The 14,595-nt window shown below is 37.2% G+C and overlaps 1 protein-coding gene across 5 annotated transcripts in view; it reads right to left on the bottom strand.

Annotated features, from left to right (window-relative positions):
- Positions 1–14,595, bottom strand: part of IFT80 (intraflagellar transport 80) — a 180,741-nt gene that overhangs the window by 84,409 nt on the left and 81,737 nt on the right. For 4 of the 5 annotated variants that reach the window (XM_065556886.1, XM_065556889.1, XM_065556887.1 and 1 more), the window contains 3 exons: positions 9,167–9,276; positions 5,973–6,062; positions 2,509–2,646 (listed from right to left, as the gene is read on the bottom strand). In XM_065556886.1, coding sequence (XP_065412958.1) covers positions 2,509–2,646; positions 5,973–6,062; positions 9,167–9,276 — 338 coding nt within the window. The remainder of the gene's footprint in view (positions 1–2,508; positions 2,647–5,972; positions 6,063–9,166; positions 9,277–14,595) is intronic. The other variant, XM_065556888.1, reaches the window with a different exon arrangement.

The raw sequence follows: 14,595 nt of genomic DNA, 5'->3' as shown, positions 1-14,595 counted from the left end.
TTGGATTCTTTGTGGCCAATATGCAATCCTCATCACGTCTGAAAATGCGAACAATATTCTTAGAGAAGAGAGAATATTTCTTACCTGGAATTCAGCTTCTTGAAAGAATCACCTTACAGGAGTCTCACTCTTAGGTTTTTCTCCCAATAACAAACAGGGCAGAACTTCCTGAGCTCAATATATTTTTTAACCCTAGGGCAGTGGTAATTGTGGCCTGCAAGCTATCCCACCTCCACATGTGGACCAACCCCACACACACACACTCCAAAACCTTCCAGTGAGTTCCTAAATTGCATGGGAAAGAAGAGCTCCCCAAAATAAACAGTTCGAAAAAAATTGTACCATCAAAACTCCAACAAAACAAAAACAAAAACACCCACCATTTAACGAAACAAAACAAATCAAAAACCAAAAAAACCTCCTACAGAAAATACACCAGAATCTGAGGGGAGGCAGGAGGGTGAATGTGAGAGAGAAAAAGAATACTGTCTAATAATATCTTCAAAGAGATAGAATTACAAGTGAGCAATTTTCCTTTCTTTAAAGATAATCACCACCAGATTCTTGTTCATGAAGAGTAAGTAGCTCAAGGGATTTCTAAAAACAAGAATGATAAAACATAGAAACAAGCAGCAAGAAAAGGCAAATCAACCTCAGCTTCAAACCTGAAGGATCAGCCTAGTTTAGTCATCACAAACTGCTTCCATCCAGATTCTAAACACATACTGCTTCCATCCAGATTCTAAAAATGCAGCACCAGACCAGATAGGGGAATATGGTGATTGTTTTGGATTTGCTTGGCGTGAAGGACTATAGTAGAGATATGTCAAAGAGTCAATGTCTCTCTCTTTGTGCCACCTACGCTCAGTACTTTTGTAGAGGAAATGCCTCATCAAAACAGTTGAATTTCAGTACTAGCGTCTTGATGCATCAATATACTCAGAGCAAATCATTAGTATATTTCAGAGAACTCTGCTTCAACACAGGCAGTTCAATTCACTTCAAGATAACTGATGAAGTGGATCTGCTGGCCCTATGGGAAAGCTGTGTCTGTGCTGACAAGAGTGGGGCCAACAAAGACTCAGAATGCTCTGCTTGAAGGAGCAAGCCTCTGGAGATAACTGCAGAATGGACATATAGGAGTCTCTCAAGGGTACCTAGAAGGATTTTGTGTGTTCCTCAGGAAACTTGATGGCTCTAGGTAACATTTCAAGACACACCTCACATTTATACACATCTTACTCAACTCCAAGGCAGAGGATGCAGAAGTCAAACGCATTCATGATTGACATCCTTTGGCTTAACTGACATTTCTTGAAGGTTCTTACCTCCTTTAGGATTAAAGGAGAGGTTGGCTTGCTGAAATAAAGAAATGTGTGAAAAAATGTCTTTAGACACTTACTTGGCATTTCAAACTTCCAAATCAATGTGCCAAAAACTATCTCAAAGCACTAGCAGAATGTGCTCATGTGTTGGAAGAGTGTGCCAAAGCAAGTGTAGAGTGCAGTGTGAAGAAAATCAAAATGTGTTCTGATGAAAATGCCCCAAAATTCTACAAGCTTTGAAGTGTCAAACTCAGAGAAGTGATAAAACGCCACCAAGAAAAGAGGGATAGGGAGTAAAACAAGAATCCCAACTCATTTAAGTCTGATGCAATGCGATGGGTTGGCAAGAACTTTGAACAAAACGCTGCAGATCCACAAAGACAATCTTGTCAATCAGTGCTCTGGAGTTATCTAGTCTAAAATACCAAAGAAGCGACATGAAACTGAATTAAGTTAAGTTTTAACAGGAGACTAACCAAAAAACTAGGTCAACAACAAGAACAAAATACCTGAAGAGAAAAGCTGAAAGTCAAAAAAACAGACTACAATTGTCTGATGAAAGTCGGGGACAGCTCCTTCAGAGACTTCAGTCTTTGACCATAGTTGAGATAATGGTTAGAAGATTCTAGAGGGTGAGGCAGCAGCAGCTGATGGATGCACAAGGGGCTGAGATGAGGGAGAACTTCCACATGCTGGCTACTACTACAACCACTAATTCTGTGAGACAAACCCTTTTATCTAGAGAAGTTCTTCTGTCTAGCTATGGAAGAATGAGAAGCAAGAGTGAAACTCCAGTGTAGATGGTATCTTTAAAGGATAAATAATAAGAATTATACACTGATCTGGTAAAGAATCTGCAAAATATAATTGTGAAGCATAAATTAATGAAGATGTAACAACCAAACATGTGAAGAAAGAAGGGCAAAATATGATAGAACTAGTTGACCCTGCACAAAACTGTAAAGTGTTCATAAGGCACCATTAAATACAGAGACAAATGCATCAAACAGACTAAGGAGACAATCACTCAGCCAGAAGCACCCAGGGGAAAGATACTAAAAAGCCAGGATTATTCTCTACAAATGAAAATATGTTTATACGTGTGTATTCTCTGGAATATTTACTATATTTTTAATAAATTTGCATAACACTACATCTCTTCTTTGTCAGAGCTGTTACTTACCCCAGTTTTATCACATAGGCGCAAAGTATGAAAAGACCCCACAGCAAATAATTCTCCATCCGGAGCCCAGGCAACAGATGTTATAGGATAATCATGAGGCTGAGAGCTGTACAGTAGACGACCATAACTATCCCACACCTCAGAAAGAAAAAATAAATTACAGTCTGAATTTATTTTGGACATATTTTATTTTAGAGGCATCATTCTTTTTATTTTGGACTTCTTATTTTAGAGGAATCATTTCCTCAGCTGAAAATATTTTTAAATTGTAGAAATATGTTTATTTTTTAAACAAATTGCGACATTAAAAAAAGATATCTAATGCATTTAACAGTTGGATTTGTGTGTGTGTGTGTGTGTGTGTGTGTGTGTGTGTGTGCACAATATAACAGCTGGGCCCAATCCTGCATTCTTTGCATGCCCAAATCTCCCAATGAAGTCAAGTTTGGAAGTTTGGGCCCTTCTTTTGTGTATCATCTCAAGATTTTATAGCAACAAATACTCTGTAAAATCAGATTCCTATTTCTAAGTTATTCTAATGCATTCTCCTTCATCTACTTGGAAAACCAGCTCTCCACAAAAATAATTTTTACCTGAAGTCGGATTTTTGCTAAAATATGGGAAATATTATATTGATATCTGTATTGTGCACTATTAACTATGTGTTTCTTGGTGAATTACTGTATGTTTTTTCCTAGACCTGTATGTTTCCTAAATACTTTTGATCATTCTATTTGTATAGTAATATCAAATATAAAATCGCATGCACATCAACTATCAACAGCCAGTCAGCAATCAAGCCAGGGGACAGTGAACAGAATCTTTATGGCTGTATATTCTCACATGTCTCACAACCTGCTGAGGCCCAAAGGGGGGAGACTGTTTGTGACAACAACCCAAACTGAGGTATAGAAGAAATTATTTATGCAGAAAACTTAAAATGCTGTGGCATTCACTTCTGTAATGCAAAATAACTGTTACCTCAGTTTCATAATTCTTTATTTTTGTTGTAAACATTTTTCACCAATACAAGCAAGGGGATGCCAAATTTGTGTGGAACAAAGGTAAAGTTGGGACTAAAATGAATGATATCTTTTGAAATGGAAATATATACCTCTCACATATCTTTCATCTCATTTCCCAAGCTGTTCATGTGAGGTTTGAAGTAAGTGTAAGACTCTTACTGCTGAATCTTAAAACTATTAAAACTACAGTATTATTATTTTTCTTCATAAAAAAAGTTGATAATGAGGTTCTCAGTGTAATTTGGAAATCCTCCAATGACACTGCCAGTAGAATGCCAGCAAGAACACTTTATGCATTAGTAACTTATAAGTTTATAAAAGTTGTCATATTGATGAGTTTTTTCTATTAAATAATCAAAGTACAAATTAAGTTTTTATTAAAACTTATTATCTAGTTAAATGATAAAAATAACATTTTAACAGGTTTAAAGCTATTTCCAAAAACAGATCTTAGACTGACATGAAAAAAATGTGTTTTTGAAATGAGAGCAATTGCTACAAAAGTCCTTTTATTATTTTTATTTTTTAAGTTTCTCTTTGCTCAGGCTGAGCTCTAATAATTTGTGTAGGGCAGGAAAAATAGTTGAGGTTATATGGGGGTTGGCTAACTTATTTTAGACAAATGTTTTAGTTCCCCTTTCTCCCTTCTTTTTCTTTACAATTCACTGTCTTCTTAATGTATCTTGTTCTTCTTCTCAGTTCTCATTTCATACCGCTCAGTAAAATGTTCACGGAATATTGTTAACCCTCACTTCAATACAATGATAGTCACTTCTTTATAATTTTACTTCTATTTTCTCTTCTAAATATAGCAGATGAAATTTAAACTTTAACATTTCTTACATTTTCCACCAATTTTTCATATCAAATGACATTTCTTTGTATTTCAGACAAATGGTTCCTTAGAATGTGTGTTAACTATTTATGCTAAACAATTTGTTCCACCTTGCATTTAGCTGTGACACTCTGAGTACTTTTCTCAGATCTGAAGAAGAGTTCTGTGTAGCTCAAAAGCTTGTCACTTTCACCAACAAAAGTTGGTCCCACTCTGTCTCTTTAATTTCTTTATATAAAATTTGAACTTTGTACATTTTTATTTTGCTGTACAGTATGTTTATGAAAAAAATAAAATAAAACCAGAGTAATTAAAATCTACTGGCCCAATTCATACTCTCAAGAACCACATGGAGGGATCATCAACATGCAGATTTCCTCTTCTCCTGGATCTTTTACCATACCCTTCATCAGCTCACATTTCCCCAGTTTCCAGACCCTGCAATAGACTCACTACAGAATCCCCAGGTCTGTGCAGAAGGTAGAAGAGAACTTGGGGGAAGCTGGGAAGGTGAGAGTTGGCTGGGAACATGACTGCAATGGGGATAAAATGTACATCAGTCCCCCTCTTAGGAATTATTGGTGGAGGCCACATATTCCTCCTCCCCCAGGGACCTGGAGCAAACCATGCCAGGGAGGATGTATTTCCTGGGAAAGTATCTCTACTGGAGCTATGCTGGCAGGAAACCTGAATGGGGAAGGGTTGGTGGCTTTTGAAGGCTTATGGGGTCAGAGCAATAGCATGGGCAGAGGGTTTCTGTTAAAGATGGCCCTTGGCCTCCTGTCAATTCCCAGGTATTTGCCAGGTCTGGGCAGATTATTTGCAGGTGGCAAACCTTGCCCTCCAACAGCATGATGCAGAGGGATCTCAGTGAGTTCCCTTATTCCACAGAGTGGATGATCTGGGCCACTATAACTAGTATATTAGCAGGGAGTCCATTCATAGTATGCACTGATCTGAGAGAAGATTTAAACAGAAAGACTATATAATTCAAAAGATTTTTTTTTAAATCACAGCACATAAATGAGAGACTGTTAGAATTCAGATACCAACTAATTAAAGTAAGTTCACAATTAAGGGGGAAAACATAACATGCACCCTCTATTACTGACAGAGAACAGTGTGCCATCTATACAATTTTCCTAAGGATCCCACCTGTATTTAGGTAACAAGACAAACTGTGTTTCCCCTTTAATTGTAATTTCTTTACTTTTCTCAGTTCATATCTTAGTCTTAATATTCCTTCAGCAGCTAGGGCTTGTCTACCGGGTACAGAAATGCACACTAGAGGGGTGCAAAGTGTAGAGTGCTCTAAAGTGTTGTGCTCTAATTGTGCCGTGTAAACCCTGCTGTTGCGGTCTAAAAGGTACCTAGCAAGCGCTGATGTAGTCCCATTTGAAATAGTACTATGTTAACATGTGCTAGGAATCTCTTCATTCAGTGTAGAATTGCACTGAAATTTTTCTATCTAATTGGATTTGAGTTTGAAAGGTCTTGGGAAGGTTGGAGAAAGTCAGTAGTGCCTAGTATTGTTACTCAGTTGCTGCTTTAAATATTTATTTAAATAATTTAATCCACTGTAATTAAAGTTAAACAATACACACCTTATATTTACAGTCTTCACCAGCAGATAGGATAAGGTCATTGACTGAGTTCCAATCGAGTTTTAAAATAACTCCATCATGGGCTTTCCACTGACAGGAAAAGAAATAAATTAAGTATACATTTAAATCTAGCAATTACTTTTACTATTATTTTTAGTACTTATTGTTTTTTATTCTGGTAACATTTATAGGCCCCAGTCAGGATCAGGTTCCAATTGTGCTTAGCACTGTACAAACACAGCAGACATGGTCTCTTCCTGCAGAGACTTACAATTTAATTTAACATAACACACAATAAAGGGGAGTGAGGAGAAGGGTAATAATGAGGTTATGCACTTATATTATGTCTAAGAATCTCCACAATTTGAATGTTCCAAACTACAATAGGATTTTTTTAAATTTATTTTTAAAGCCACTGCATCTTCCTTCTTTTTTATAAAAAAATTGAAGCCTATTTCTGTTTATTTGAAATTTCTGGGTTTTTTATTTTAAACCTCTGCTTGTTACTATTTAGGCCTCTCCCTAATTTTTTTCAACAGTGGTTTATATCTGTTCTTTCATCTTTTTAAACATGGATCAATTTCTATTTCTTAAACTCCATTTAAACTCCAAAAAAGCCATTTATTTGTGTCCCCACTTCCCTTAAAATATCATTTCCCACTCATTTTTACTGCTTACTTCTATCTTTATTGAGACTATTAACATGACATGTTAATATATGAGGTAAACGCTACATAACTATTTATACCTTATAGATTCTTGAGCCCGAAGACTGGCCATATTACTGATATCTTACTAGTGAAACAGCTTTTAACATGCTTCTCAAATCTCTTCCAACAACATAAAGCTCCCATTTCCATCTCTGACAGGTACTAGTAAAAATGGTCAAAATTTCAATTATAATTTTTTTCTGGTTTATTTTAATCCACTTTCAAAGTGGATTAAGCTAAACTGGGAAAAGGCACTCTTATTCCAAAATAAGTGTGTCTGCACATGGAGTTATTCCTGAATATCTGTTCACGAATATCTATTTCAGAATCTCCATGTGTAGACAAGGTCTTGTTTACTAAATGCTATTCAATTTCAGATCCTGTTCTAAAGACAAAATTAAAAACGTACTAATGGGATTTTCTACCACAAACATCACTATAGTATTTAAATGTTTCACAAACATAAATTAATTTATTTTCACAATACTCCAGCGAGAGAAGGAGGTATCATAATCCCCATTTTACTGATAGGGAACTGAGCCACGGGTTAAGGTCAAAAGGTCCACTAAATTTGGTTGCCAAATTTGAGACTCCTAGAACCTGATTTTTCAGAGTACTCGGTATTATATAGCACTTAATATGTTCAACGCATATTTACTGGTAATTCAATTGTAGCTGTGAATGCTCAGTACTTCTGCAAATCAGACCTCTAGGTCTCAAGTCAGACACACACACAAAAAGAGGAACACACAATTAGTGACCACCTGTGAAACATTTGGTTTAAGTGACTTGCCAAGCATCATAGAAGAACTCTGTGGCAAAGATAACCATAACCACAAGACCATCCCTTCTCTTTGTGCAGTCCTCTGCCTCATTATTATACACCTTCCAACTTTTGTAACAAATGAAGCAGGGGTCTTATAGAAAACTATACAACCCTGATTCATCCCCAGAGCAGGTCTACCCTGTGCACTGAATGAAACCCTGGTCCCGTCGAAAAAATAGTAAGGGATCATGTAATTGAAGACTGTATCCTAATGCATATGCACAAAAGGGACAAATTAAGGTTGCACAGGTAACCTTAACTTTCATACTCCCTAGCTTTTGAGTTCTTGATTTTGCAATTTTAGTAATGTTCTTTTAATATAGGTGGTATGTCTGGCTGAGTGAAAGAAGGAGATTTTCTTAGTTTTTACAAAAGTAAACTAAAGAACCAGACATTTAATCACGTGGCATCATAAAGACACCCACAAGGGTTACCAATGGGGCGGGCACCATGGTCACCGGCAGCTGTCCCTGGTCGCACTCTTGTGTTCAAGCGGTGTGCATGCTCCCAGACAGGAGACGCAGACAGCTGCATGGCAGGGCTGAGAGCAGTACAGCTGTGCCAGAGAAGCTGCTGGTGTGGGGTGCTGGCTCCTGGGAGCGGCAGCCCCACATTCTGCTCCTTTCACCACTGCAGTTCCCGGGAGAGCCATGCGGTTCCGTGGATATAAATTTGTATCTGCGCAGGGCTCTACCTATATATTAGCTCCACCACAAGACTGGATCTTATCTCTTCTGCATTTGAATCAAGCAGTTTCCTCCTCTACGCTGCCTAGGCCCAGAAGGGGGACAATAAATTCCCCTCCCTGCTTTCAATTTAGTGCCTGGCTCTGTGCACAATTGCAGGGAGAGTCCTGATCAGTCTCAGGCTGGGTATGCTCAGCATAGACAGAATCTTTAGGGAATTTACCTATGAAGCTCTAGCAGGTCTTGAGTGAATATGTGCGAAGTGCTATTTTTCAAATGCTTATAACTCAGCCATATTTGGATGGATCTTCACAAAGACAATAAAAGGCATATACCTGACACAAAGGCTACCGCCTTCCAAATTTCAATTCCCCCTTCCAAAGCAAGTGGGCACTGAAGCATCTCAAAGAAAAAGTTACCAAATTTTTTAATATGTGCAAAACAACATATTTTCCCTAGCCAGAAATGAAATTTTCCAAAATTTTGTAACCCAAATGGTTAAGGTTTGGCTAATATATAAGCAACTCAAAACAATCTAATAATGGAAAGTGGCAAGCAACCTTAATAACAGGCAGTGCTACCACCTATAATATTACAGTCAAAATAAATTTTGAATTTTGACTAAATAAAGGACATATATAAATGGCCCAAGCAAGGTACGGCTTGCTATGAAAGCTTCACAACACATCTTCACCAATACATTTCAGTCTTGGTTTGCAGCACATCTATAATTCCAGGCCTCAATCCTGCAGATTTATATGCAAGCTTTACTTTAGGAACTGTGAGTAATCCTACTGACTTCCTTGCAGGATTGGAGCCCTAGTCTTTATTCTTTCTAGTTTTTATTTAATTTTAGTTTAAAAATTCTGCCCATACCAAATTGTGTAGTGGTTTAGTTGTATAACTTATATGAAACTTTATATCACTTGTAAAATATCACTGAAGCCTATGTAAATTTTATATTAATGATACCTGTAAAACTTTAGCATTTGGTTGAAGAGGTTTAATAATCAGCTGCTTCCCTGATGTATAGAGAACCTTTTCTGAATCGGGGCCCCATGCTACTGAGTAAACTGGTGTTCCTATAGAAAAATAGAAAAAATTGTATCTTATAAGATGATTTGAAAAACACATGCAGAAATTATTAAAGGCACTTAAAATGATTAATAAAACGAAATGTTGCTGAAACATTTGGAATTTTTATATACTGAAGAGATAAAACAGAGCTGTTTTAATACTGCTAGCAGAAATAATTTCAATATATTTACTAAATACCTTATTGATATTTAAGAACAACTGTGGTGCTAAACAGCACAATTTAACAAGGCAAATATACCTGCTTCTATTGGTGATTCTACTGGGTGGCTACAGGAGTGAAGATGAATCCAGTAGGCTAACTCTTACAAGTTTTTAAAAGATGCAAGCAGGGACCTTACAAAGAAGGACACCTCTCCACTTTTTCTGTCCAGCCGGCAGCTCTTTAGAGAATTATCTCTCTGCTCCCATCAGCTGGGCTAATTGCTGCCATGGGAAGAGGTTATAGATGACTACTACCTGGTTGGTGTGGGAGAGAGAAAACTGTCCCCCAGATAAAAAGAGTGGGAGGAGACCATCCTCTGTCCCTCACACTAACTTAACTGCAGCTCTGGCCATGTTTAGTGGCTTCCACGATAGTGCACACCACCACAGAAGCAGCGATGTCATCAACATCTAAAGAAATCGTCTGGCCCCTGAGGAAGTGAAAAATGTATGGTGAAATTCTGGCAAGATTGTCATCTGATGGTTGTACATTGGCTTATGTGGAATGAATTATTGGTCTCATTTCAATTTCAAGTATACAGGTGCCCAAGTCACTTTTAGCTCTAAATGGCATCCTTGAAAGCAGGCTTATCAAAGGTCAAAGATTAAATGGGTATGAAAATTGAACTGTTATTATTTTTAATCACATTTGTATACATACGACTTTATGGACAAATGCAGTCCCTGCCCCTTGTGGTTTACAGTCTGAATTTAAACATGACTTGACAACTACTGACAAATAATGAGGCTTCAGAAGGGAGGGCACAGAATACAATGATAAGATTAGGTTGTTGCTTTGGTTATCCATGTGCCCATCTTGATGGTTCTGTGTTTTATAAAATGTTTTGTTGGCTTATTTATTGACTAGCTACAGAAAGTTGTGATGGGAGACTACTTCTCATCTGCCGGGTATAGTCCATATTGATCAGATCCAGAACACTGGTGGGGTGATAGTAGGAGAGCTTATACTGCCACTGTCCAAGCTATATACACTGTATATTCTGTAGAAATATGTGGAAGTTTCAATCTTCAGGTTTATGAGTCTGGTGTCTTTCACCAGTGGTGAATTCATTTAATTTTTAAAAAATCCTGATGCAGCGCCATATAGGTTGTTAAATATTATAAAATCAAGACATATGTCCTTGTAAGGTCAATGATTAACATAATTCATTTAAAGTGAAATCCTGTCCCACTGACTTCAATGGACATCTTGCCATTGATTTCAATCTGGAGTTGAACCACAGACCTAGTCATGAAAAGCTTTGTATTCCATTATTACTAATATCCTGGTGCACCTGCATTATTCTTTATCAAGTGTTTAAACATATATTGAGGCTGCACTCAGCTATAATGCATTGAACTACAACTCTGTTCTGATCAGACTTACCAACTGTGAAAATGAAAGAACACTGTACTTGCCTTTGAAAGCTGCATTAGCTAACAGAGGGTCAGGAAACCCCGAAAAGACCATTTCTGACAGACTCATTATTTCACTTTTGATTTTTCCCCCTAAAATTTGAAGGAAGTTCCATTATTCTACTTCTTCATGTTTCTGACCCAGAATCTGAGAGATTCACATTTACTTCAGGATTGTACTTGAATTTCAATTTACAGCTAAGTATCAAATAAACAGACAAAATGAGGTAAAATGTGAGCAGATCAAGACAACATGTTTGTTAAAACGTAAGTTACCTATTCATACTAGCACTCCCACCATTTCTACCCTGGGTGATAGTGCAAAACTGTGAAAGTGAAAAAAGATGTTAGCATACTTATAGGGTAAAATTTTCAAAAGCACTTAAGTGACTTAAGAGCCAAAAATGACTTAACCACTGAGTGAGTGTTAAGTTGCTTTTGAAAATTTTACCCATAATATCTGGGGTCCTCTTTCATATCTTAGCATCAAGCAGCCTTCAGATTTTTTCTTCTCTACAAGGAAATGCTTTTACCCCTGCAATTGCCTGCTCCATTTCTGCTGCTCTTCCTCAGTGTTAGAACAGAGATGTTGTCCAAGAAATCCCTCTCCTGTGCTGCCAGTTGGTCAGAACTGACACAAGTCTTCTAATAAAGCTGTGGAGTGGTATCAGAAAGACCCATAACTTGGAGAAATGTACCTAAAATGACATTTTTATGTTTAGTGAACAGGAAAGAAATGAAGAGGCAAAGAAGTTAGTCAAGTGTGCTACAAATCACTTTGTGGTTTGCAGACTGAATTCCTTAATGACATTCTCATTAAAATTTCTTGCTACCAAATGCTGTTCTGCCTTCAGAACTGTCTGCATTAATAATGAGTGACTTCACTTGCAAGTTATTCACATGAAATATTGTTCTCATGTCACTGTCACATACAGCGGTTCCATGCTAGGGGGGAGGGAGAGAGAGAGAGCGAGCGCGCAGCTCCCCACAAAAATAATAGAGTAGCCCCATTTAATGCATTGCTAAGAATCATAGGATAACCCACCAGTAATCCATCACAGCATATGGGCTATTACACTACCACTGTAGATGAAGTATCATGAGTCTGGAGGGGTAGGCTTTGCAGTTGAGATGCTCAACCCGTGCTAAGCTAGCCCAGGCTAACTGCAATGAAGATTTACCCCCGAGTACAACTGCATTTTACATTGCAAGAAATGTCAGGCAAAATGTATCTCAGTACTGCTTAAAATACCAGGTACATCGATCTGTTGCTCTGTGATTTCTGTGGAATGCAAGAATGTGAATGGAACACTGTAGGAGCACAGATGCTAGAACGGATGACATGCAAGAAAACGGCTACAAATCATGAGCAATGGAAAGAATCGAGCAGCCTTAACTACAGGTATCACTACTAACTCTGCCGAAAATAACAAGAATATTCTATCTTTCCACCATAAGAGTTGACTCACATTTTAACCATCATGTATCAATCTGCTCACATTTTACTTCATTTTATCTGTTTGATACTTAGCTGTAAATTGAAATTCAGGTACAATCCTGAGGTAAAAGTGAATCTTTCAGATTCTGGGTCAGAAACATGAAATGGAATAATGGAACTTCCTTCATAAGGGTTTTTTTTTGTTCTGTTTTGTTTCTGGGGGTTGGGAGGAGAATACAGTGATCAAGGGCAATAACAAGCGAATGAAATGGGTAAAACATTTAAGCAATGATAATTCTACCACCTTTTAATAAGATGACAGAAGATGACACAAAAATGATAGCAGATGATACAAAATGATTCAAGATAGTTAAGTCCAAAGCTGAGTACAGAGTTATGGGGGGTCTCACAAAACTAGGTTACTGGGCAGATAAAATTCAACATTGATAAGTGCAAAGTAATGCACACTGGAAAATATAATCCCAACTACACATATATAATGGATTTCTACTAAAAAAAAAAAAGAAAAAGAAAAAAAGATATTGGCATCACCAGTGCGCAGCAGCAATCAAAAAGACTCATGGAATATTAGGAACTATTAGGAAAGGGACAGAAAATATCATAGTGCCACTATATAAATCCATGGTGCACCCGCATTTTCAATACTGTGTCCAGTTCTGGTTGCCCCATCTCAAAAAGTATATAGTGAAACTGCCAAAGGTTCAGAGAAAAGCAACAAAGATGATCAAGGGTATTGAACAGCTTCCCTAAAAGGAGAGACTAAAAAGATTATGGCTGTCACCTTAGAAAAGGGATGACACCAGGGGTGGGGGAGAGATATGATGAGAGGTTTATAAAATCATGAATATTGTGGGAGAAAAGTGCTATTTACCCTTTCCCACAATACAAAAACCAGGGGTCACTGGATGAAATTAATAGACAGTAGGATTTAAAAGAAACATAAGTACCTTTTCCACACAACACACAATTAACCTATGGAACTCACTTCCATGGGATGTTGTGATGGACAAATGTATTACTAGGCTAAAATAAGAACTAAATAAGCTCACGGAAGATAGGACCATCAATGGCTATTAACCAAGATGGTCAGGAATGTAACCCCATACTCAGGGCAACCCTAAACCTCAGACTGCCAGAAGCTAGGAGGGGAAGACAGGGATGGGATCACTCCAACTGCCCTGTTGTGTACACTCTCCCTTAAGCTCTAGTACCGGCCATTTTTGGAGTCAGGATACTGGATTAGGTGGACCACTCGTCCAAACCATTATGGCTGTTCTTATGATAAAATTTAACACAATGAACATAATATAATTACTTAATGCTTTAATTAGTATAAGATCTAACAAATTCCCAATCAAGTCTGTGGGAACAGAGTCAGCTTTCAGTCAATTTAGAATAATCTATCAGGGCCTGATCCTGTAAAGTGGATGCTCAAGGGATGCCATGCCTTGCAGTATCTTGCCCAAGATCAAACATAAACTGAAAGCAGAAGTAAAAAAAGGTAACATAGTCATTCACTGGCGCCCAATTCTACCCTCAGACATATATGCAACTCTCAGTAAAGTCAATGGAAATTGAACATGCATACCTCAGAGCAGAATCTGGCTTTTGCTTTGCAAGGTTTACAACACTGAAAGTTATTTGACTTGAAAATGGACAAACAATGACTTGAAAAAATGACATCTGACATTTTTGCATGATATCAATTGAGAAATAGGGAATAGCATATATTGCAAAATAATTTATAAAAATAGATGTCAAAAGGATTGTTGGCTTATCTTACTTTTTGCACTGTAAATGTGAAAAACACATTATATTTGAGCTATGAACTTCCTTAAAACAACAGAAATACATTTTTTGCCTCCACTCCTGTGGTTAAAAATGCCTTCGACAGGTTGAAAGGATTTAGATAATTTGTTTTAGAGAGAGATAAGGGTCTGACATTTAACCCAAACCCAGGTGCATGTGGTTTCTTAAAAAATGTCAAAAGGTCACATGATCTCAATGTACAAAGTCTGAAAAACAAAACTTAGTTGGGTGTCTTAACTGAAATAGACTACAAATGCAAGAAATTCCAAATACAAAATCAGCAACATTTTATAATCATTAGAAAGGGAAATATTTTAAGAAATAGATATAAAAATAAATATTTTGCAGCTTGTCACACTAGCACTTCTAAACTATATTGCTTTAAAGTAAGTTTAAAAATATCTGGAAGGCTGTATCA

The sequence above is a fragment of the Chrysemys picta genome, chromosome 9, assembly GCF_011386835.1.
Source record: "Chrysemys picta bellii isolate R12L10 chromosome 9, ASM1138683v2, whole genome shotgun sequence".
NCBI lineage: Eukaryota > Metazoa > Chordata > Testudines > Emydidae > Chrysemys > Chrysemys picta.
Note: the sequence above shows the minus strand (reverse complement) of the source record. Positions and strands in the feature narration are given on the sequence as shown.